The 26,087-nt window shown below is 47.1% G+C and overlaps 1 protein-coding gene across 1 annotated transcript in view; it reads right to left on the bottom strand.

Moving 5' to 3' along the window:
* The window catches only part of MYRFL (myelin regulatory factor like), a 942,772-nt gene that overhangs the window by 840,625 nt on the left and 76,060 nt on the right, over window positions 1-26,087 (bottom strand). Inside the window, exon 3 of the mRNA XM_069629965.1 lies at window positions 16,497-16,555. Within this exon, the coding sequence (XP_069486066.1) occupies window positions 16,497-16,555 (59 nt within the window). The remainder of the gene's footprint in view (window positions 1-16,496; window positions 16,556-26,087) is intronic.

Genomic DNA, 26,087 nt, shown 5'->3' with positions numbered 1-26,087 from the left:
TCCCCAAGAACCAGTGTAAAAGTCAAATCTGGCGGTCCTCAGATGTTTTCTAAAAACAAACAAACATACAATAGATCAATATATTCAATATATTGATCTATTGTATGTTTGTTTGTTTTTAGAAATATTTGTTAAAAGTTCATCCAATCCTGATGAAGACTTACACTATTTGTCAAGTCGAAACTATTTTACCAACTGGGAAGCTTTTTCGTAAAGAAGAATGATTTGTTAAGGCACCAATAGTCGATACATTTTTTGGATTGAACTGCAATTTTGTTATATGCGTGTTTTGTATTTTTGGAATTATCATATCCACTATGAAAAGAAATGTACTAATGAATTAAATGACATACCTTAGGGCACTTTAGTATATTTATACAAATTTTTAGATGTGCAGATTAGTTGAATGAATGTTGTTGAATGGCTTAGTAGCAAAAGTTTTTATTATGATCTAAATATATTTGTAATATTGTATTTTATGTAATTCTAAATAAAATGAAAATGATAAATTGATTTATGCATCCATTTACCCTCTTTCTAAGTGTTTTCCTCACCTCCTGGTACCATCTTTTGTATATTACCATAAGTTCGGTCACCACACTGTATCTCATGGGCGCCTGTTGCTCCTATTCCCAGTCCTTTCTGCATCTACTCGCTGATGTGGTAATCGCTCAGGGCTGTGTTAGGGGCTTCACGCTTGGGCAGTATCACATATGCTGAGCCGCGCAATGTCTCATGTACTGTCAGGCGATTTCTTCAGATGCTGGGTTCCGCCGCCCATGGGCACCCCGTATGCCCCACAGTCGTTGTCGTGTTGCCGTCCCCTCTGCCGTTCTCCCTCAGCACCCTGTGCGGTCCGTCTGCACTCACACAAGCGCCGCACACCGGTCCTGCTGCAAAGCCTCTCTGTCGGTCACAGTCCGTTTGCAGTGCCCACATGCACTCCGGTTTCGCCAGCTGTTTACGGGCTCGACCCTCTCCTTTATTCTTGGCGGCTCGCCATCTTGAAAAAAACTCAAAAAAGTGCTCCGTGCCAGCCTCACGGTTTTAGAAGTATGCGCCAGCGTTTTCCTGAGTAGCATGCAGGTCCATATGTTTTTTTTTTCCCAGATCATTAACGGATCAGCAGGAGCTCCTCCAGGAGCACGCCTGTTTATATGGCTTTGTAGCCACGCCCCATTGTGAGGAGAGCTAATTGGTATCAGATGTATGCACTTAAAGTCAAGTCCCTGACTTTGCCTAACCCGATTAATGGGACTTGTCCAGTGCAATGTATTAGAGTTAGTCTTGTTACTTTCAGTCACCCTCTTCCTCGGCCCAGTGTTTGTGTAAAAGGGGATTGGGGGTTGGGACATCAGAGAATCCTAAAAAATAGGATGTGTTAGGGGTACAAAAAAGGGGGGAATACCACGTCTCACCATCGGCTGCATCAACCCCACCCCCTCACCCAGGTGATCCTCATGCACTGGTACACCCCAAGGGTCTGGATCCAAAGGAGTTGGCCGTGCCCTGGCCACCTGAGAGAGAGATCCCCAACGACTAGTAGGCGAGACACCCTTTGGTTTCTCACAGCACTGGGGAGAAGGAATGACAGGAGTTCTGACCCTCTCACGGCCAGTCTTGGCCCCAGTATCTCCCTCGTACTCCTGCTTGTCCCGGCTTCCCTTCAGTCAGTTCCTCCAAACGCAGCATCCTTCACCAGCTCCTTCTCAATATGTCATTCTCCACCTCCCGGGTCATCATCAATGTCTACCGCAATGGTACCATCATGGTACAGGGTCCTCAACCCAACCTTCTACTCTTTGATAGGCTCCTCCCCGCCTTTTCAACCTCCCTCCTCCTTCTGCACCAGCTCTTTCGGCATCCCTGGTTCCCTTGCCACCTGTTCCCACCTTGGCTCCCTTGCCGCCTCCTAACCACCCTTCTACCTCCGCCACAGCCTCCTTGCCACTGCTCCCACAGTGAAAACCATGTCAGCCTCCTTGTCTTTGTTGGACCTGCCACCAACTAACACCACATCTGGGGCTCCCTTGCCCCCTGCCGCCCCTACCGCACTGGCTCCCTTCACAAACCACTATGGCCCCGGGTCGCTTGCCGAACCTTGGCTCCTCTGCCCCCTTCTACCTCTGTCTCTCCCGCACCCTCGTCACTTATGGGGGGACCACTGTCCCTGCTCCCCCGTAAGTCTTTCACTTATGGCAGTCTGCTCCACATTGCCACAGTTAACACTCGCTCAGCTGTCAAACACTCCTCTGACATCTGCAATCTCCTTGAACTCCTCCTGGATCTTGATGTTTTTGCCCTCACTGTAACCTGGTTCAAGGATAGCTCTGTCACGAGTTTTGACACACTTCTCCCAGAAGGCTGCAAGATACTCTCTCTGCTTAGACCATACAGACCAGGTGGGGGAGTAGCATTGATCTTCCCTAAGTGGATCCCTGTTTCTGTCATTCCCACTCAGGCCTACTCATCCTTTGAGTGCCTGGTCTGCAGGCCCTCCCTCTCTCCTAGCTCTTCACTCATGCTGTCCACCTTGTATCGGCCACCTGGTCAGCCCTCCCTCTTCCTTTCGGAATGGGCTGACCTGGCCTCCTCTCTCCTTTCCTCATCTTCTCAACTCCTCCTACTGGGTGACCTCAACATCCATCTTGACTCACCTGATTCCTCAGGACCTTTCTGCAACCTTTGCGACTCTCTCTCTTTCTCTTTCCATCTTACCCTCTGGCCCAATGCACAGTGCTGGCCACACCTTGGATGCTCTCATCTCAACTGACATTCCTTTACCTAGCCCTCTCACTACTTCTCTCTCCAGGACTGGTCACTCTCTTCTCTCTTCTCACTTTAAGCTCTCTTCTCCTCTTGCATCGGAAAGCCCGGCACTGCCTCCCGTCTACAAGGTCATCCGACCCTCGAAAAGATTGTCAGTAGCTGCTTTTGTCTATACTTACTCTGCTTCTTCCACTCCTGCGGCTCACTCCCACCCTGACAAAGCCCTCTATAACTTTAACCTCTTAGTTTCCAACACCCTTGGTATTCTTGCCCCTGTCATGATGGTACGACTGAAGCCTACCAAAAAGTGCAACTCTTGGTATGACTCCAAACTGGCTGCCCTTAAACGCAAGTGCAGGCCAGCTGAACAGAAATGGGATTCCTCAGCGCACCCTCTGACAAACTGGCCTGCTGCCTCCCCCAAAGGCTGTATAGACGCTGCATCCGCTCCAAGAAAAATCTTTGTTCAAGCCTGCATCCTTGCGGCTTCCAATAACACAGTCAAACTTTTCAAAGTCTGCAAGGAACTAGCCAACCCTACCGCAGCCTCCTCCACCATTGCACCCACCCAGGCCCTTTGCTCCACCCTAGCTGCACACTTCACCTCAAAAACATACAACATCCTATCCTCTCTCTCTTCCTTATCACATCATGCACCAATATCTCTTGTACCAACCTTGGCCACCTTCACCGCTAATCACTCCCCTTCTTCTCTCTCCCCTGTCACACCCGAGGAGGTTACTAGACAGGTCCGGTCTATGATAGCCTCCTCCAAACAGGTGGACCCCTGTCGCTACAAAACCATCAAGGACAACATTAGCTCTCTCGCCCCAGCCTTGGTCGACCTCTGCAACCTCTCCTTGGCCACTGGAGTGTTCCCAACTGCTCTTAAGGACTCCCTTGTGCACCCTCTCCTCAAAAGTTCTTCTGCTGACCCCTCCAATTCAGCCAACTATCACCCAATCTCTATCACTCCTTCCTGGGCAAACTCCTGGAAAAGTTGGCTGCTTACATGGCACAAACCTATGGTGGCACATTTTCAAGCAAAAAATCACAGCCATAATGACATCTTTTGGTTTATTCTTCAAACAGCAAGAAACCTCTTTAGAGGTGGAAATCAAGACCTAGCCCTTCGAAAACTAGAACAGCAATGGATTTACTGGTTAAACTCAGTAAAACAAGGTTGAAATGTGTCAATTGAATGGAACCTCTTTGTCAAGTGACCCTCTTGAGAGTATTCTACCACCAATATATTATGAGATACTACCAGGCCATCTTTAGTTGTCTCAAATTGTTAAAGTACAATATGAGTGCCTAGCAATGTGTCACTATAAACTCTGTTGAAACTGATGCCAAACTGTGTTCCAATATTAAACATCAAAGGGATGGCCTTGTCTGTTACATTGCCACACGTTACCTAATTGGCGTTACACCATTGAGAAAACAATGCAGCTGCTTTTAATTTTTTCATATGTGATGCTACAAAGTTTTTCCATTGTGATCGTGAAAACAGCCATTCACCTATGAATGTACCTCCCACCACAACTAATTGTCTTCACATGTAACATTAATATAAGCTCCCCTTTTTTTGATTGTGCAATATTGCCTATGAATTGTTCAAAATTAAGGTTACACGACTTATTGCCAGCCTGGTACTTTATTATTCTTGTCTTTGGTCTGCCGCCTCTACCTCCCCATCACATAAGGTCAAGACCCCATACCCACTATGGTATGTCCAAATACCAAACCTGACCTCCAATCACTGCTAATTTACTTTTTGAGTTATTTCAAATACCAACTGCCCAGAAATATTTATGCAAATTAAAACATGTTATGCCTCCTTTTCCAATCATGCACGTCGACCTTCTTAGGTCCCGGCCTGTTAGTAAATATGTATTCATTTCCTTCATTGCCTTAACATTGACAGGTGTAGGTCAGCACCAAGGCACGAACATTTCGGTACAATAAAGTTTTCCATTCAACCGGTCTCCTTCAAACACAATCTCTATGCGCTATCGCTTACTCGCGACACGCATGCGCGTAGATGCAACACTGGTCCCGAGCCGAGAAAGCTCCAGCCCCTGACATCAGGTAAACCGCGGCTCGTCAATCCAGCAATTTTGCTACTTTTGCCTCGGCCCGGTCAGATCCCTCACTTCTGTGGGTCTCCATCAACCCGCCCACCCCACCCGTGAGCACCTGTCACTCTATAGAGACCGCCATTATTACTTTAGTCATTGCATCGGCACTGCTAATGTGCACCGCACCTCCTTTTCGCGCACCCTGAAACTTGCTCTTCCCGGGTCACTGATCTGTCGCTAGGTGCCATATTTCAGTTTTTTTACCTTAAAAACATCACAGGCACCTTTTCAACAGCAATTAATTCGTAATTGATCAGCGCACAAACGCACACTGTGATTTCTCTGGAGGATATTTTGGGATTCATAGCCACCATGGAGACCTTCCTTTTTTTATAGCCACACACTTGTTTAGACGCTATTTCCTCTGCTCCATGTGCATTTACCAAAGGTATCGAGCGGCCTCAACAATGCTGTCCCAGCTCTCTACATTGCTTCAGAGTGCAGTGATTTAATCCACTACGCTGTCAATATCCAGAACCAACCACTCTGGAATTGCAAATCTTTATTTTAAGGTATGTCCCATACCCTCTCTACAACTAACCCTTACCAGGATAAAATCCTCCTAGACTAACTCCTAGATAACTCTGTTCACTTCTTTTTAGAACCTAGCTACTGCAGGATCACCTATCAACACTAACAGTACCACAGACTGTGTTTCATCACATAATCTCCTTATTTCAAAAGACAACACCACCCAGGTAGGTCCTGGACCTGCAGCATTAACAAATTCCCTCTTTTTAACCATGAGTATATTCCCAGGTCACCCTTGCCTGACACACATCATGTCAACATTCTCTATAAGTATACCAATACCTGTTTTCATCAACTTTGTCCTGATGACAGTCCGGTCCCTTCAGACAACTAACTTTCATCTTGCAACATCTGTCGGTTATTTTTGCCCTGAACCAGAAACACCCATTGTTTTGTGTCGACAACAATTGCATACAACTACGGTCAAGTAGTACATGAAAGTGCACAAAATATTTTGCTACTAACCCACACAAAATGTGTAGTTCATTGTGTAATTGTACCTTTTGCTTTGTTTTAAAATAACTCCTAGTAGGCTTTGTTCACTGGCCTCCTTTTTAGATGTCTGTCTAGCATTTAATTGTTTCTATGGATTCACAACCCCCCCTTTTTTCTGTGATCTCTTTTCTGGCTAGTATTTGTTAAACCTAGCTTATGCTGCATCCCGAACCTAGCTACAGTGCGTCTCTGAACAGGGGTAGCCTTTGACTCCCTTTCCTTCTCTGTGCTTACATGGCCACCAGTCTGGCTTTAGAGCATCCAGTAGCACGGAAACTGCTCTTCTGAACACCCATGAAGATCTGCTCTCAAATCTTGATTCTAACTCTCTCCCTGTTCTCTTTCTACTCGACCTCTCCTCTGCCTACGATATGGTGAACCACAACACCCTGATCGCACGCCTCCGTGATACCCTGGGCATCACTGATCAGGTGCTGGCGTGGCTAACCTCCTTTCTGTCCGACCGCCCATCCCAGGTGCAATTGGGATCTTTCCTCTCCCCTATTACTCTCTCTACTTGTGGTGTCCCCCAGTGATCTAACCTATCCCCCTGGTTTTTCAATGGCTACATGCCCCCCCGGCCTGTATAATAGCCCGCTTTATCTCCAACTTTCAGTGTCATGCGGATGTCACGCAGCTCTCCTTCAGGCTACGCTCGGCCTCTTCCTCACTCATACCTGACTGTCTCTCTGTAATTTAGTTGTGGTGTGCTGCAAACGCCCTCTGCCTCAATGCCAGTAAAACAGATATTGTCCTCATCGGGACCCCTGCTCCCGCCTTCTTTTTCTCTGGCCAGCCTCCCTTGGCCATGGGCCTCCACCTATCAACGAGGTAAAAAACCTGGAGTTCATCTTCGAATCCACTTTCTCCTTTTAATCTCACATCGCGCACATCTCAAAAAAGATTCACTACCAACTGCAGCTTCTCAGAGGTATTCTACCTTTTCTCACCTTCCCCAGAGGCTCACCATATCCAGGGCCCTGGTCCTCTCTAGGCTATACTACTGCAACAGCCTCTTTCTCAACCTGCCCTCTTCTACCCTCTGTCCTCTTCAACTCATCCAGAACAGAACTGCAAGACTTATCCTTGGCCTCAACTCGCCAGTGCTGAAATCACTTAACTGGATCCCAGTGGCTGTAAGGATTAAGTTCAAGATGCTTTGCTTTGTCCACAAGGCTTTCTGGGTCCACAGCCCACTATCTGCAACACTCTCTTCCTAAATACTCACCATACCGAGCACTCTGCTCGTCTTACTCCAACTCTCTGCGGCTGAGCTGCTTCTCCAAGCAGAGACTTGGGAAGGTGGGGGGTGGATCTTTATCCTCTGCAGGTGCGTCCTTCTGGAACAGCCTCCCTGCCTCTCTCCGTCTTGAGCCGGATCTCCTTAAGTTCCAGAAAATCCTCAAGACTTTCCTCTTTGCCGCCTCCTTTGCTCTCCCTCTCCCCTGCTAACCACCTCTTTCTGCTCTCTTCGCTGCCTGGCTTACCTTGAGAGCCTCACAGGTTCCAAGCTTTCCTCTGCCAGTCTCCTGCACTTGCCCCGGGGCCTTGCACTTGCCGCAGCACTACTGCACTTCGGTTACGACCCATGGGAGTGGTATCTCTATGCACTTAACCCATTTTCTGACGGGACTGGACACACTTGTCCCTATTGCTTCCCCACACACTTCCTCTTCTGTTCACCTGCATAATCTGAATGTACCATGCCTAGTAAGATCGTTTTGTCTTGTCTTCCCTATGTCTTCCCCTCCCATGCATGGTTGCACTTTGAAACACTTGTGCATACGCGCATAGTAAATAATCAAACAATCATGCCATCTCTCCCTCTCACTCTTATACACCTGTTGCATGTTAATAGGCTGCAGGTGCAAGTCCTCCCCATTGATTGTCAGACTTTGGTGAAGCTGATTAGTGGGACATGACTGACTATAGTAGTCAAACTCCCCAAAGCCCTCTTCCTCGCCTCAGTACCAAAGTGGTGTGAATGTTGGGGAGTGTGTATAACCCAGTTGTTTCCTCCTCGTCCCAGTTTCATGATAAAAGGACTGTGGGAAATTTTGGTCAGACTAAAGTATCAAGGACTGACAATAGCTAACAAAGGCAGGGGGAATGTTGGATTTACTTTGCCAAGGGAAAGGGGATACCATGTCTCACCCAAAGACGTGCTCTCCCCATTCCCCAAGTTCCCTCCACCCAGGTGATCCTCCTTCATATATCCACCCCCAGGATCGGGTTCCAAAAGCGATGGCCTTTTCCTGGCCACCTGAGCAGAGGCTGCCAGGGGAAAAGAGGGGAGGACGCCCTCAGGTTCCTCAAAGCTGATATGACTTGGAGAACATCCATTCAACATTCACAAGGGTTTTCTTCTCCACAAGGGTTTCCCTTGGGTGACCCGATCTGCCTGTACCCCTTCAGCCGTTCCGGTGTTCTTTAGAGTGACATTACCGTTACAGTCACAACAACAACCCAGGTCGGTCTCTTAATATTGGTATTATTTGATTCCATTACTGCAGTTGAGTCCCATGCTTGACAGTCAGCGACGCCTAAAAAGTATTCAATATGGATCAGATGCAACAGCTTGTACCTGCAGTACAAGCTTTAATTGTGTAAGTCCAAACACTTAAGTCTGAAAACAACACATTAAGGCAGATGGTCACCCAAGGGAACCCCCCTCCTGACATACCCCTTGGACCTCTTCTAGGGGGTAAATGTTATGGAAACCCTAAAAAGCTGAATGAATTTCTGGATGTGTGCACAGTACAGTTTACCTTTAAGCAGCTTACTGGGTATATGATTTGTAATCTAGCGGGAAGCGCTTTAGCCTGGGCTACCCCTTTAGCCACAACCAACAATCTAGTTCTGCATTTCTATCCTGAGTTTGTTAACAGCCTTAGAGCAAATTTTGGACGCATGGAATTAACTATATCCACACTAGAGAATCTGTTTGATTTCAAGCAAGGCCCCATGGATATATTTACCTATATCACCCAATTTAAACAATGGCTACAGAGACTGCCTGGCCAGATGATGCCTTACTGACATTGTTCAGACAGGATCTAGTAGAATAGTTAAAGGAGAAGTAGCTCGGCTACCCGGAGCTACAAACCTGGCAGAGTTGATTCCTCTAGTTATGCAACTGGATTATCATATAAAGGAATGTCACAATGAAAGGAAAAGAAATAGCATTTCCTATAAACGGTTGGATCCAATTTTCTCACTTCCTAAAACCATGAGTGATTCCAAACATATGCAGATAGGTGCAGCTAGAAGTTCTTTATCAGCAGAAGAACACAACCGGAAGCATGCACAAGGTTTGTATACGTACTGCATATCAAAAGAGCACCTAGTACAAGGCTGTCCATTGGACCCTCCTTGTCGTTCGGGAAACTTCCAATCCGGATTTAAAAGGGGACAACGATTCAGGATCCATATTAAGGTCCTCTGATTACCTAATGTCAACAGACGGATTTACTTATGGTAGTCCTTAAGTTTTTGCTTCGATACAATGATGTGCTTATATCTGATTTTTCTACCTTAGTTGATTGTGGAGCCGCTGGGAATTTCCTTGATGATTCTGGGGCAAAACCAGATGGGATTCCACAGAAATCTAAAATACTAGCAGTTCCAGGAGCAAACAGGACTTAGACTCTAAGCCTAACTATTAATATTGCAGCTCATAACAAACTGAATTTCGATTTAATCCACGCTGCACATTATTCAATCATTCTAAGGCTTCCATGGCCCTGACACCACAATCCATTCATCAATTGGACTGTTGGCTCTCTTTCTAGGATCAGAATATTGGATCCAAAACTGTTTTATTCAGGGAGCCGTAGGGTTTCATTCTCCCACCTGTAAAGACGACGTAACAACAGGCAATAGATGTGTTGATGCCATCCAATATGTACCAGAACACTATTATAGAATTTAAAGAAGTGTTTGACAATGAAGAATTGAGGGAGCTGCCCCTCACAGAAGTGATGTCTGCTAGATCGAGGTAAAACCGCATGCCCAAGTACCATTCGGTGGATGTTCATACTTTCCGGGCCAGAAAAAGAGGCTTTAAATGAATACTTACAGTGCAATCGTAGGAATGGTTTGATTGCAGAACCATGATTCCCTGCACGGGCTTCTTTATTCTTCATCTCTAAAAGAACACTAAAGAATTGAGACCATGCATAGATTACCAGGGTCTTAATAAAGCAACAGTAAAAGACAAATCCCCTTTACCTTTAATTCCAATTATCCTTGTGGCTGTAAGAGGCGCAACCTTTTCCACCAAATTGGATCTGCGCAGGATATATCTTATAAGGATACGAAAGGGAAACTAGTAGAAAAATGTATTTCTTACTCCCTTTTCCCATTATGAATACCGGGCGATGCCCCGCGATTCTTCCAACAATTCAGGGACCATCTTTTTCGGATTTACCTTTGCATTCAGTAGTAGTATATCTACATGATATTCTTATTTATTCAAAGACCGTGGCCGAGCATGAACAACACGTAAGAGAAGTCTACTTACGTTGGAAATTACTGCAGTAGTACCCTTAGTGGAGCTGGTAAACACAAAGTACACCGTTAGAAACCATGCTGCCATTCTGAAAAACATTGTTTTTTTTAGCAGGGAGAGACTTCAACCTGAAAATGGTTGACTTCAAGGGGAATGCAGATGTCGCTGGAGAGGAAGTTTCTTTCTTCATCCCCATCCCGGTCTTCAAAGATGTACGGTGTGATAACAAAGGCAGGAGATTGGTAGACAGCCTTGTTGAACTGGTGATCAGGGCGACTAACGGCAGATTCTCGTGAGATATCCCCGGGAATCACTCATTTATAAACGCAAGATATCGGTCAACAATTGACTACTTCTTAATAGGCATAGGAAATTGGCTACAGCTAGTATATTTTGAAGTAGCCATCAGGATTAAGATTGCTCATGATCCTTTTATCTTTACGATAAGGAATGGGAATTAACCAATTTGCATATGTGACCATTGGAATGAGATATAGAAGGACAATAATGGTTGGTACTAAAACATACGCTGGGAAAACATCAATCAGGACCTAAATGTAGCTAGGGTTATACATCAAACCTTGAATGATATGGAAAGATGCCTACAGCCATATACTAACTCAAGACACCAAATGCTGGCCGGTGTCAGGTAAGGACAAAGGCAGTGAATATGGCAAGGGAAATGTGCACAAAATCACACAGTGAATAGCTTTGAGTCAAACAACATGCACATAGGAACCAAGACTCATGTATACTAAAACCCAGGAGTGCAACAGAGTGTGACAACAATACAAATATATGAAAAGGGATGTGGGGTAAGCACTTAGATGCTCCTTATGATTGCAAGGAAAGTCGGCAAGCTCCTTACCCACAATTGCTATTACAGGTACTGACAGCACTAAGCCCACGTAGAGGGCAAGCAACGGCAGGATCTGTGATCTAACACTCTTGATGGTATTAAACAAGGAAACTTAAAAACAGTACTCACGAGGACGAGAAATACCACTTGAATGTCAGCAAGCCCACGAACCCTGTTGATCAAACAGGGACCCAGAAAGGCTGTAACAGCAATAGAAGGATAACTAAATTGAAGACTCACGACAAGGGGCAAGTAGGAATAGTGATTACAGAATAGTGAGGAAAGCATATGCATTCACACAGGAGCTAGCTACAACCGCACACCACACCTAATAATCAATGGGAAATGTATGCAAAGGTGCAAGGGAAAACATGGAATAGATTCCAAGAGAAAGTAAAGGAACAGGAGCTGGGAAAACGAAATTACAAGGGCAAACTTCCCCCACCCATCCAAGGAAAAAGGCAGGAAGCTAATCTATAAAGAGTCAAGACTAAAGTATCAAGGTTTACAACAGCAAAGGACAAAGTCAAAGAAATATAGAACACAAGCAAACTGGGCTGCACCAAAGGGGAAATCACTGAAAAAATCTGCCTGCTAACAGAGGAAGACAGAAAGGGAATCTGGGAAGCAGAAATCAATTAAGCACATACATTTGAAATCCAAGGATAAGGAACAAGGAATATAAACTTGGAACTAGGCACAAGACTAAGAACCAGGAACAAGGGACCAGACACAAACAGGAACACTGCATCCATGACCAGTGCTGGACTGAAGCAATCTGAAGCTTTTAAACCTGCTTAACGAGCACACGCCGCAGGTGTGCTGCTTGCTGCACCTGCAGCCCCAGGTGTTGCCTATCCTCCACCCAGCCTTGTCCTGCAAGGGTGAAGATGAAGCTGTGGGCCAGGCATTCTGGGAAGCATAGTCATTTGATTAAAGCAGCATATTGGCTGCCAAAAACTTGGAATGGATCCGGAAGGGAAGTAACTTGGAAAATAAGGATTTAGCGCTCCCAATTCATCACAGCACTGTAGCATAAGGTTCAGAAGGAACGTTCAGTAGGGAATAAACCCCAAATCATGCCCCCAAGTGGTGGGAACGGGAGCAAAGGGAGTGAATCGTGACAGCTGGGGGGAATATAATGTCTATAACAAGCCAGGCATTTAGAAAGATACAACGTATGCCAAACAGCATAGCCAGGAGAACAATATGGTTTGACACAGAATTTAAGATGGCCTAGCGATCACTGTTGAATGCCCTAAGGAAACAAGACAGAACACAAGCAGAACTAGTCAACAGCAGGGCAAGCTATAAAAAGGCAATAATGGCCAGAACATTGAAATTGGCAGAGCATGCCTGGATAAACCTATAGAAGGCAGCTGCAACAGGCAACCAAAAATCCTACTGGAGAGCAGTTGCACACAGCCGGAGCAATAACTTTAACCCTTCATCCACCATAGCAAACCTGGTAGGCAAGGTAAAATGGATACAACATTTTGCCACACTTTACAATGCGCAAAGCGACGACTTGGAGCTACGGGGACCAGAGATTTGTGAAATTCCTGCAGGATATTAAGACATGCTGAAATCTAGAGAGGATCCCATAAGACTATCCATCAGTGATGTGGGAAAGGCAACATCAGGAATGGCCAACGGCAAGTCCGCAGGGCCAGGCTCAGTTCCAATCAAGTTTTTTAAACACGCAGAGAGGTCCTTTCCTCTGATGGCATGGTCACGCTCGGAATGAAGATCAGGAACTCACAGAAACTTGATAAGGCTGCGCCGAAGCAGAAACTAGCGTTCTTGCAACGGTCGTGTTACATCGACTCTGGAGGCAGATTAGTATTAAGGTCTAAGGTGTTTAGCATAAATCAGGCTATGGTACCGCCTCCTCTTTTGGAAATGTAGGTTTCAGGAGGACAGCAGCTTGTTTACAGTTAAGAGGTTGCTGGGAGAATTATATTTCATGTGTTTACCTGATTTCTACTGTGCTTTGGTTGTTTCTCAGATCTTAATCTAATTTACCCTTATAAACCTTACTACAGCTCTTGTTCAGGACATCAAGATCAGGGTGTTTGTCAAGCAACACACCTGAATAGTGAGATCCTTCTCATAGTGTATATTTTTCTATTTGCGTATGGGGAGGTTCCTTCTGGGTGGGTGAAGCATTACCTTGACGACTTCTGAGGGATCCGACGTAAAGGAGTTCCTGAATCTGGCAAAACCTGATACAATCCTGTAGCTTATTGCCCAGTTTCTCTAATATACACCAAAGCTAAATAGTTTGGTCGGGCATTGCAAAGAAAGATTACAGATTGCGCAAAAGAAAACCAAATTCCCTCAGAATACCAATACGGTACAATCGATCAAACCATGAACCTAAGTCTTATCCTAGGCAAATATGCACAAGGGTATAAAAGCATGATTTGCTTAGGTTTCATGCATCTTTCAACAGCATTTAACTGCTTGAGAAGCTCCGGACAGTTTTGTGCAGCCTTGGAATGTCATGTGCACTGCTCCAAGTCCTGAACAAAATGCACACAAACCTATCAGCAAGAATGACGGGGGATAACACAGGAAGAATAACTCAGGCAATCCAAATGACATGAGTAGTGAGACAAGGCTGCGGTTTAGATCCAATGCTTTTCAACTTATATATAAATTAACCACTACCATGAGCACTGTGCAAACTGGCAACAGACGTCCCCAAGATGGGATGCCAAAAGATTTGTGTGCTTATGTACGCTGACGACGCCGTCCTGTTAGCAAGAACAAAATGTGCCCTTTCAAATACTGGTTACTAGATATAACAAAATGACTTAATGTAAAGAAGTCTAAAGTGTAATGTGCATTGGCAATTGTAAATCAGTTAGCTAGGTAGTACTGATTGAAAATTGACCCGGTAAGCCCTTTTTGCTATCATGGTGTTACCATCTCCCAAGACCTTAGATATACCTTAGATAGAATCTACATATTAAATCCACATATTAAAAACCAAGTAGCTAAAGCATCACAGATACATGGATCAATTTTAAGGTATGGGAAGAAAACAGAAGGGTTACCCCTAGACGATACCGCACGCAAAACCAGTCGTGTTAACCGTGTATGGAGCGGGAATCTGGGCTACTACAGTACGAAAGAAATAGAAGTCAACGAGAACCAATTCCTCCGAAGAAGAATGGGAGTATTATTGCGTACAGTGCCGTTGACCGTTTATTGAGCCGGCATCTGGGCTACTACTGTACGAAAGAAATACAAGGCAACGAGACCCAATTCCTCCGAAGAATAATGGGAGTATTATTGCTGTACAGTGCCGTTGACCGTTTATGGAGCCGGCATCTGGGCTACTACTGTACGAAAGAAATACAAGGCAACGAGACCCAATTCCTCCAAAGAATAATGGGAGTATTATTGCTGTACAGTGCCGTTGACTGTGTATGGAGCCGGCATCTGGGCTACTACTGTACGAAAGAAATACAATTCAACGAGAATCAATCCCTCTGAAGAAAAATGGCAGTAGGCCAGGGCTTCCTAGGCTACCTCCTACATGAGGAATGTGGCCTGACGTGTATTAAAGATCACATGCTCCTGCAGCCATTACTTTATTGGATGAGGCTATGGGGCAACCCACATTAAACATAAACTAGACTGCTAGTAGAACACATCACAGCCTCAGACATTGCCAATACTTCACCGTGGTTACAATATATAAAAGCTTCTTTAAAAATTCTTGGCTTCAGTGACCATTTTACCAAGAAACAAATGGTCAGTAATGAAGTGTGGAAAACAGTGGTGAAGGTGTACTTACCTTTAAAACAAGCTATAGGAAGGAAATAAAATCCAACAAACGGAGCTTACAATTCTACCTCAAGAACATATCCCATGTGATTAGGCCAAATTACATCTAATGGTGTAAATATCCAAGCAAAAGGGCTATCTTTCTTTGCCTCAACAGAATTTTCCTATTCACAAAAGGCACAGCCTTCCAACCTAAGAACGATTGTATCGACACAAGCCAATGCCGATGATCCACTGAGCTTTATGCTACTGTTCCCTCTATACGCGGACCTAAGGAAATAATAGCTCCTCCCAACGTTGAGGAGTTGCGGAGTGAAGCAGGTGTGCACAGCCTTTGAGCTAGCCTCAGCAACTCAGGACTTATATTTTGCACAGTGCATTTATTCTTATATCGAACCAGCCCTATCGCTAAGGAGCCAATTGTTCCAGATGGATGGGTTTTAATATATCGTAATAAGAACAAAGCTTATTCTAATTATATTTGATTTACTTAAAAATTAGTGTTGATTGTGTATGTGATGTATTGTAATATTGTTTTTTTTATCCTTTATGAAAATGTTTCCTTTTCGAATCACGAATTTCTGCTACTATTATATTTATATCATTAATAAATATTACTTTACACCAATTGATTAATTTATATCTGTTTTGAATAGTACTGATTCCGTGCGGTAGCTACATGTTTTGCTTAGAAAAGGCACTTTGTCTTATGGGTTACCATTCACTGTCTGGGGTCATATCCAGACGGAACATATCACCAATGGCATTGCCTCGGGGCCCTAATACTACCTAGGACATTATTGTTCACCATGTTGAGCCAGTCAGGCAATATCCATTTCTATGATTGAAAGTAGTATTTGTAGTGAGACACTTTGGTTGTCCTATGACTGCCTGAAGTTATCACGCACCATGTGGGGCCACTTGGTTGCTATACCAAAATCACTTTCGTGTGGCGATTCCTTTTTGTGACCACTGCCACCAACAGAATGCAGGACTTGGACCCACTTGTGTGACATTTGGGAGCATGCACAAGTGTGAAGCAACATTAATCTGACACAAGGACAGTGTGAAGAAACAATAATCTGACACAAGGACTTTACTTTTAAGCATGAAAAGCAGAAAAGTTATCCAACAAACAAACAACTTTTGAAGAGACTTAGACGTCAAAGTTAGCAATATCTCACTAGTGTACACGCTTTCCTGCACTGTTCTTCCTGGAACGAATCAGGAACCCGGACAGAGGCAAGCACTGTAGCCATAGCTGACATGTCTTCCAGCATATCAATTGATCTTTTCAAAGAACAACACTGTCTTCTTGCAACAATTACCAAGTTTTCAGATTATCAATGCAAAGCTGAGCAGAGATGTTAATGTCCAGAAGCCCTCGACTCACCTGGTATTTGAGGGGGCGAACAAGGCTCCGATCCAGAATCCGGCGGGGAATCCGGTAATCTGATTTGCAGAAGGAACAGAATAAATTAGAGTTATTGCACTAATACCAAGTAAAATGCCAATTGTATGAGGTACAGCGCAACTAAAGCTCAATTGAATTAGTGTCATCATCACCTCGTAGCACCCTGGCAGTGTCATAGGATAGAATGGCAGTGGCATTGTAGTTTAAAGAGGCATGGCTTCAATTCTGCTTCAGCTTCTGGCTCCAGTGCCAGAGTTCACTTACCTCTTGAACTATTATAAACATTGCAGATGGCATTTTGCATGTCATGGCACATCACGAGCTGTATTATTGCAGACCCATAAACGACTTTGACCTTGAGTCATTGTTGACAACTCCCTTTTATTTACAATTGTGACAACATCCTTTTGAGTCTTGTCCTCATAATGCTGAGTCATTCATGGCGTTCGGTGCGGCTCACATCTCAATTATGGACGGTAAGCAGCATATCAAGGTGTGTGTTGGCTAAGGTTGCAGTTACAGGAGGCAGTCCAACTTCCATAGAGGTGCACTTATGCATTGTTCTAAGTAGGCCATAGCACCTCAATGTGTTTAGCAAACAAAGTATATCATTATATCCAAGCTATGCAATATCATTTACCCACATCTATTTACTTTGCGAGTTAATATATCTCTAGTAAAGGTACGGCTGTAGATATATTTCTAACAGAAAATGCTGGACACGCATTCCCATCTCCGCAGAGTAAACACCAGTACCCAGAAGAGCGGCTCACCGTCAATTAGTCGGCAGTATCCTAGATTGACATTCAGGCCTAAAGAAGCAGCCATCACAGTTGTGCTGAGTGGCTAATGTAGGCGCATTGCAGATTTCCCGAATGGTAATACTGTTGAGGTCCTGTTCATTGTCGAGAGTAGTAAAATCATGAGTAAAATGCATGCATAAACATTTCCTGCACGACTTTTATTCTACTCCACATTTTCATTCATTTGTGTGGCGGAGAAGGAGCTTGCAACATAATTACCCTTTCCACGAGCCCATCTCTCTCTGCCATACAAATGCAGAAGCATTTACGGCAGCGCCGTGACAGGGACGTCATTACACCAGAATACAAGGGGTAGCAGAAGTGACGTCACATGACCCTTGACCTCTGTTGACATCACAGGAAGTGATGCCATTTGACCCCACCCCAACCAAAGTGGCACCACGGGAAGCGATGGAACCCAACCTTTCACTCCTTGACAAAACAGGAATTGGCATCAAATTATAGCATTGTTCCTAAGTACACAACGATAATATGGTTACGATATCACTGCAAAGTGATATACATTTCATACAAGAATGAATCACGATTTGTATCGTTAATATCAGTGTGTATAGGCCCATATTACCAAATTATTGTGAATGCAAGGAGACGTCCAAGGCAAAATGATGATTTGTTATTAAAAAACACTTACTCTTAATAAGTGCTTTATATAGAACAAATATACATAGTATCACCCAACCTGTGTTGGTACTCATTTATAGGCATCAGAAGGATGAAATCCTAAATTGGCCTTGCAGGGATTCGAACCTGTAGATCACACACATCGCAGCAGTGAGCGCTCAACCCGCTGAGCTATCTTGTTGGGGAGGTTGGCCTGCATTGCGCTTCTTAGCTCTTATCCTAGCCTTTTCCCTTTTTCATGCGTCCCCTGCAACCTTCGCCTCCGCCTGGCCCCTGCCCTTTCTGTGGTCGCCCCTTCCCTATCGCTCCCTTGCCTGCGCTGTCCCCTCTTACCCCATGCAGTCTATCCAGTCTGTCCACCCTTTTCCATGTCTACTCCCTGCATGGTCCCTCGCATTCCCCAACGCATGTGCGTCCACACCACTTGCATCCTTGGCTTGCACGTGCTGCACGTTTCTGACGTACGTGACCCCCTCGCATCCTTCGATCGTGTGTGCCTCAGCGCCTTTTCCATCCCTGTCTGTTCCGATCCGCGCTTCCACTCCCTGTGTGGTCCCTTGTGTTCCCTTATGCTTGCGCGCTCGCGCCACTTACATCTTTGACTTTGAACGACGTGCTGCGCATTCCTGACATGTGTGGCCCTTCGCATTCTTCGACGCCTCAGCGCCCCTTCATCCCGGTCTGGTTTCTTTGCGCGCCCTCAGCTTGCATTGTCCCTCGCATTCCCGTGAGCATGTGTGCATCCACCCCCCTCTGTCCTTGGCTTGCCCCCGCTGAGTAGCCCCTCGCATTCCGCCATCGCATGCACCTCCGCGCCCTCTCCTTCCCCACTTGCCCGTGCCTCTGCGCCTCTCCTCCCCCGCCTTCCTGCGCTACGCATCCTCGGCCTGTGTTGTCCCTTGCATTCCTGTGATCGCGTGTGTTCCAGCGCCTCCTCCATCCTTGGCCACTTTTGTGCCTGCACGTCCTAGCCTGCGTGGTTCCTCATGATCCTCGATTGCGTGGGTTACTTGCACCCCCCTTCCAGCTTGCTCGCACCATGCCTCCATTGCCCGCGCATCCCCTCACAATCCCTTGATGGCCTGTTCCCCATGCCCTTCCCTCTCCAGCTTGCCATGACCCACTGGCCCCCTGCTGGCCCTTCCCTCACCCTCCCCTTGCCGCATCTCTGTCCTTGGTGTTCTGCTCTATGTCTGTCTCCCCTCTATGGTTTCTTTGTTGCTCGGATTGTTCTAGGTTTTTGCTGCTCTTCTTCCTTCTTCTAGATTCGTCAACTATCCTATTTTTGCTGTTTTTTGCCTTGTCCTGTTCTGTGCTCTGCTTTGTTTTTTCTCCCGATTCTAGGTAATTTTCTGTATTTTGCTGTGATTTGTCTTTTCCACTGCTGTGCTCTTCCTTCCTCTAGGTTCTTTTCTGCTGCTCCAGTTCTGGTTGCCCTACTATCCTGGTTGTTGTTCATCTTCCTGCCCTGTGTTCTTTTGTGCTCTCTCCCATGCCCTCCATCTAGTTCAGTTTAGTTTATCTATATTACCACTTGTTCGTAACTCATTCCATCTCCTCTGCTTGCACCCTGTGTGTCCTGCACTAGTGTCTCTCCCCGCCCCTTCCGTTCCTCTCTCACTCCACACCCCTTTCTTCTCTCCTCTTCCTCCTCCTCCACACCATCTATGATGCTCGCTGTTTCTCCTATCTTCTCCACCTGCTTTTCCATTGACTATCCTACCCTTCTCACTAAGTCTAGTAGGAAGAAGTTCAAAAACGATATCCTGGTCTCCAACCCAGGCCTCCCTTTTGCTGATACCTACACCACTGCTTACTCCAGACAGACTCTCACTGACATCCTCTTTGGCTTTCCTTTGCCAGACCTATGGACTCTCCTTTCTCTTCCTCTCCCATTAATGCTTGGCACCCGGAGGGAGGCCCTCCTGGCTTCCTTGCACTCCTCCAAGGTCATCATTAATGTTTACCTGAATGGCACCGTCTTGGTCCAACCTCCACCTCTATGATAGACATATCCTGCGCGTCATCAATTTCCTTTCCTCTCCAGCTGTCCCCTCTCTCCCTTCTTTGGCTTCCTTGCCTCTACCCTCTGCCACTTCTCTGGCACCCTCTTGCTCCTCCTTGGCTACCTTGCCCTTTCCTTCTATCTCCTCTGCTGACCCTCGGTCTCCTACACTTCCGCAGGTTGTAACTCTGATTTGTACCCCTGCCCTGAAGTCCTTCAAGGATGGCAACCTTCTCCACCTCGCCACTCTTAACTCTCGCTCAGGTGTCAAACACTCCTCTGACATCTGACGTCTCATGGAAGAACTCGACCTTGATGTCCTTGGTCTCATCGAGACATGGTTCACGGCCAGCTCTGTCACAAGCTTTGACACTCTCCTCCCTGATGGCTACAAGATTCTCTCTGCGCCCAGATCCAACCGTTCCGGTGGGGGTGTAGCCTTGATCTTTATAGATGGGATTCCTGCCTCTATCATTCCTATGCAGGCCTACTCCTGCTCTGAATGCCTGGTCTGTAGGCTCTCTCTCTCTCTCTCCCTCTCTCTCTCTCTCCTGGCCACTCCCTCAGAGCGGCTACTATCTACCAGCCACTTGGTCAGATCACATCCTTCCACTCCGAGTGGGCGGACCGCAGATGGGGAGCAGGTGCAAGTGGATCTAGGTCACCTGGCCTAAGCCGCGCCCACCTGGTGCCTTCCTGCCTGCCGCTCTTTTTCACCACTTAGCAAGCCCGCCCACCTGGTGCCTTCCTGCTTGCTGCTCTTTTCCACCACTTAGCAAGCCCCACCCACCTGGTGCCTTCCTGCTTGCCGCTCTGTTTCCCCACCTAAGGAGCCCTCCAGCCTCTTTTCCTTTGCAGATGGGGAGCAGGTGCAAGTGGATCTAGGTCACCTGGCCTAAGCCCCGCCCACCTGGTGCCTTCCTGCCTGCCACTTTTTTCACCACTTAGCAAGCCCCGCCCACCTGGTGCCTTTCTGCTTCCCGCTCTTTTTCACCACTTAGCAAGCCACGCCCACCTGGTGCCTTCCTGCTTGCCGCTCTGTTTCCCTACTTAAGGAGCCCTCCAGCTTCTTTTCCTTTGCATATGGGGAGCAGGTGCAAGTGGATCTAGGTCACCTGGCCTAAGCCCCGCCCACCTGGTGCCTTCCTGCTTGCCGCTCTTTTTCACCACTTAGCAAGCCCTGCCCAACTGGTGCCTTCCTGCTTCCTGCTCTTTTTCACCACTTAGCAAGCCCCACCCACCTGGTGCCTTCCTGCTTGCTGCTCTTTTCCACCACTTGGCAAGCTCCGCCCACCTGATGCCTTCCTGCTTGCTGCTCTTTTTCACCACTTAGCAAGCCCCGCCTACCTGGTGTCTTCCTGCTTGCCGCTCTGTTTCCCTATCTAAGGAGCCCTCCAGCCTCTTTTCCTTTGCAGATGGGGAGCAGGTGCAAGTGGATTTAGGTCACCTGGCCTAAGCCCCGCCCACCCTGTGCCTTCCTGCCTGCTGCTCTTTTTCACCACTTAGCAAGCCCCGCCCAACTGGTGCCTTCCTCCTTGCCTCTCTTTTTCACCACTTAGCAAGCCCCGCCCACCTGGTGCCTTCCTGCTTGCCGCTCTTTTCCACCACTTGGCAAGCTCCGCCCACCTGATGCCTTCCTGCTTGCTGCTCTTTTTCAACACTTAGCAAGCCCCGGCCACCTGGTGCCTTCCTGCTTGCCGCTCTGTTTCCCTACTTAAGGAGCCCTCCAGCTTTTTTTTCCTTTGCAGATGGGGAGCTGGTGCAAGTGGCTCCAGGTCATCTGGCCTAAGCCCTGCCCACCTGGTGCCTTCTTGCCTGCCGCTCTTTTCCACCACTTAGCAAGCCCCGCCCACCTGGTGCCTTCCTGCTTACTGTTCTTTTCCACCACTTAGCAAGCCACGCCCACCTGGTGCCTTCCTGCTTGCCGCTCTGTTTCCCTACTTAAGGAGCCCTCCAGCTTCTTTTCCTTTGCAGATGGGGAGCAGGTGCAAGTGGATCTAGGTCACCTGGCCTATGCCCCGCCCACCTGGTGCCTTCCTGCCTGCTGCTTTTTTTCACCACTTAGCAAGCCCCGCCCGACCTCGTGCCTTCCTTCACCATCACCGTCTTGTGGCCTATGCTGGATTTGACTTTTATGGACTTCATTCATGGTGCGTCACTCTTTCTCAACTCTCATGCTGGACTTCCTTTGCATCTTGTACTCATGGTGGCCCTGAATCATGCTGTTCCCTTCTTCATCTTGTATCCTGGCTTGCAACATCATGTGTTACTACTGACTTCTGCAATTGTATTCGCTCTCCACTCTTACTTCTTCACTCTTTTTGACTGCTTACTCTCTGTTCTCTCCTCCTTTCCCTTCTCCCTTTTCCTAACTCCTCCCCTTACTTTCTTCTATGCACTTACTCTATCAGAATTGTCCCTGGAACTAATATGATAGCAACCTCGTCTGTTTCCTCCACCCTCCCATTACTGTTTTTTTCCTCCCCACCACCCCTCCAGCACTATCTGAAAGGTCGTCAGGCCTAGTATGATAGTCGCTTGTTTTGTTCCTCCCCTTCCTTTCTGCACCCCTCTCCATCACCTTTTATTTTTCTCCGACTCTACCAGAAATGTCGTCAGGCCTAGTACGGTAGTCGCCTGTCTGTTTCCATTTCCTTCCCACTCTCACCCTCCCTTCCTTATCTATGTCTTAGCTCTTGCACTATCTGAAATGTCGTCAGGCTCAGTACGATAGTTAATTTCACATCCTTACTGTTCATGGCCTGTAAGATTGTGGTTGTATTTTCCCTTGTTCCCTCCCTTGCCTTGAAGCTCTTTGAAACACATTGTGTATAGGCGCTATATAAATAAACAATCATAAACAATCATATCTATTCCACCCTCCTGGCCTCGACCACTCCACTCCTGGATGCTTCCTGTCCCGCCACTGGACTCTTTCACGACCTTTACAACACTCTTTCTCACTCTCTATTGTTCATTCTGGCCCGACTCAGTCTGCAGGGCACACTATCGATGTCCTGATCTCTTCAGACCTCCCCCTCTCTAACTCTCTCACCACTCCTCTCTCCTGGAGTGACCAATTTTTTTGATTATTATTTTTTTTCTCTCCCTGTCTCCCTCTCTCCCTCCCTTCCTTCCTCCCTTCCTCCCTCCCTCCCTCCCTCCCTCCCTCGCTCCCTCTCTCTCTCCATCTCTCCCTCCCTCCCTCCTCCTCCCCCATCTCAGGCCAGGCACCCCACACTGCAACCCACCTTCGCTCCTCTGGCTTACACCCTGACACAGCCCTTTCCATGCTACACTCTGCAATCTCTGACACGCTTGATGTACTTGCCCCTGTCATGAGGATCCGCATGAAGCCGAAAGCCAAGTTCACACCTTGTCACCCTTAAACACAAGTGTAGGGTGGCTGAGAAGAAATGGTTGACATCTTGTACATCCTCTCACAAACTGGCCTGCCACCTTCTCCAAAGGCAATACCGACTCTCTGTCCTCACTAAAAAGAGAGCTCACATCCAAGCCCGCATCTCTGCGGCTTCTAACAACTCACCCGAACTCTTTAAAATCTGCAAGGAACTGGCCAATTCTGCCGCAGTCTCTACCTCTACTGTCCCTTCCCAGATCCTCTGTATGGCTCTGGTCTCTCATTTCATCTCTAAAACCCAGGACATCTTGTCTACCCTCTCATCCTCTCTTGCTTCTCCCTCCACACTCTCCTCCTCCTCTGCTCCCCCTGCGGCCACCCACCTCCCTTCCCTGCCTTTCCTCTCTTCACCCCTGATGAGGCTTCTAAACAAGTCTGATCTATGAAAGTCTTGTCAAATCAGGTTCTTCCCTGTTCTCCCAAAACCATCAAAGACCACATTGATAACATTGCTCGAGCCGTGGCCAACTTCTGCGACCACTCTTTTACCACTGGAACCTTCCCTTCCCCTCTGAAGCACTATCTTGTGCACCCTCTTCTCAAGAAACCCTCAGCCAACCCCTCCTGTCCGGCTAACTATCACCCGATATCCATCACTCCTTTCCCTGGCAAACTCCTGCAAAAGCTGGCCATCAGCCAGCTTAATCTTCACACTGAATCTGTTGGTTGTCTCCATGACCATCAGTCTGGCTTTAGAGCAGCCAGATACACGGAAACTGCTTTCATGAACATCCATAAAGACCTGCTCTCTAACCTTGACGCTAATATTCCCTGTATCCTCATCTAACTTGATCTCTCTTCTGCCTTTGACACAGTGAACCATGCCACCCTGCTCAACCGCCTCCGTGATAACCTGGCATCACTGATCAGGCTCTGGCCTGGCTGACTTCTTTCCTCTCAGACCAACCCTCCGAGGTCCAACTTGGGTCCTTCCTTTCTTCTATCGCTCGCTCCACCTGTGGTGTTCCCCAGGGGTCTAAACTTTCTCTGTGGTTGTTCAACCAATACCTGGCACCTTTTGCCCACCGCATTGCTGCTCTCTGCTCCAACTTTCAGTGCTAAGCGGATGACACTCAGCTTGCTTTCAGGCTCTCTTCTGCCGCCTCTGCTCCTTCTCTCATCCCGGATTGTCTGTCTGCAATCCAGGATGTGCCGCCAATGATCTCTGCCTGAATGCCAGTAAGACGGAGATCCTCCTCATCGGCACACCTTCACCTTTCTTTCCCGACACGCTTTTGCTGGCCTCCCTTGGCTCCCTTCCCGCTCCCACCTGTGAGACTAAGAACCTCAGGGTCATCTTCGACTCCACACTCTCCTTCTCGCCTCACATCTCTGAGCAGTCAAACTATGAACTGCACCTCCTCAGAGGTATTCTTCCTTTCCTCTCCTTCACCCAGAAGCTCTCTGTCTCTAGGCTTGACTACTGCAAAAGCCTCTTTTTAAATCTGCCTGCTTCTACTTTCCGTCCTCTACAGCTCATCCAGAAGAGGACTGCAAGACTCGTCCTTGGCCTCAGGCTCAGGGATCCTATCTCTCCAGCCCTGAAATCTCTCCATTGGCTCCCAGTGGATGCAAGGATCAAGTTCAAGACCCTTTGCATTGTCCACAAGGCCTTCTGGGATCTGGGACCGCAATACCTCCAACTCTCTCTTTGGAAATATCTAGCTACTCTAACTCTTCGCTCCTCCAACTCCCTGAGGGTCAGGCGCTTCTCCAAGCAACAAGTTGGGGGCAGATCTCTCTCTTTGGCTGGCGCCTCCCTCTGGAACAACCTTCCTGCCTCTCTGAAACTTGAGCAGAACCATCTCCGGAAGCATCTCAAGACTTTCCTCTTTGCTTCTGCCTTCTCTCTTCCTCCTCCCTGCTGATCATTTGTTTGATACTTCACTGGTCACCTGGCTAGTCTCTGAAATTCGGGCCCGGGTCCCTGCCCGCCCATTTTCATACCTGCACTCCTTCCTGGTAACCCTTACACTTGGGACTGTTTCTGCAACTCTACAGTCCCTTACCTGCACTCATCAGACCCTTGTTGTTTGCGCTTAACGCTTGCACTGCCACCTGCTGGACGCACAACTTGTTTTTGATCCTGTGTCCTGCACTTGCGCCTCCTGCCCTTGCCCTGGCACTTTTCCCCTTCCCTCTCCACTGCACTTGCGCGATCACAATGTCACTTGGCCAAGTAAGATCGTTGTCTTGTCCACCCTTTTTTCTCCCCTTCCCTGTCTCGTCACGCCTTGAAAAACCTGTGTATAAGCGCGTTACAAATGTCATATCATATCTTACCAGCTATAGCTATCATCCTGGCTATAATAAAATGAGCAATTACATGTCTGAATGTCAGAAATGTCAGAAAGTAAATTACACTCTGTAGTGGATACCAATAAACCGGTAACTGAGATTTAACAGCAGGCCAGTTCATCTGCAGCTCTGGTGCAAAGTTGGCCACATGTCAAGTCTGCGTGGATCAACTTTTCAGGCTTCAGAGGTTGGCAAAATGCATACCATTGGAGGGTTCATAACTATGTGTTAAAGAATTTAGAGTAGCGCAGGGAAAGCAGTGCACTCACACGGCATCCCATACTCTGGGCACTCTGTACCTCCGACATGCAAACAAACATCCTGAACAGCATGCCATGGAGCTAGGAAAGATTGACACATTACAACAAAGCATTAATTGTGGCACAATTAAATCAAGGGCC

This window comes from Ambystoma mexicanum, chromosome 12, assembly GCF_040938575.1.
Source record: "Ambystoma mexicanum isolate Mex_15411 chromosome 12, UKY_AmexF1_1, whole genome shotgun sequence".
NCBI lineage: Eukaryota > Metazoa > Chordata > Amphibia > Caudata > Ambystomatidae > Ambystoma > Ambystoma mexicanum.
Note: the sequence above shows the minus strand (reverse complement) of the source record. Positions and strands in the feature narration are given on the sequence as shown.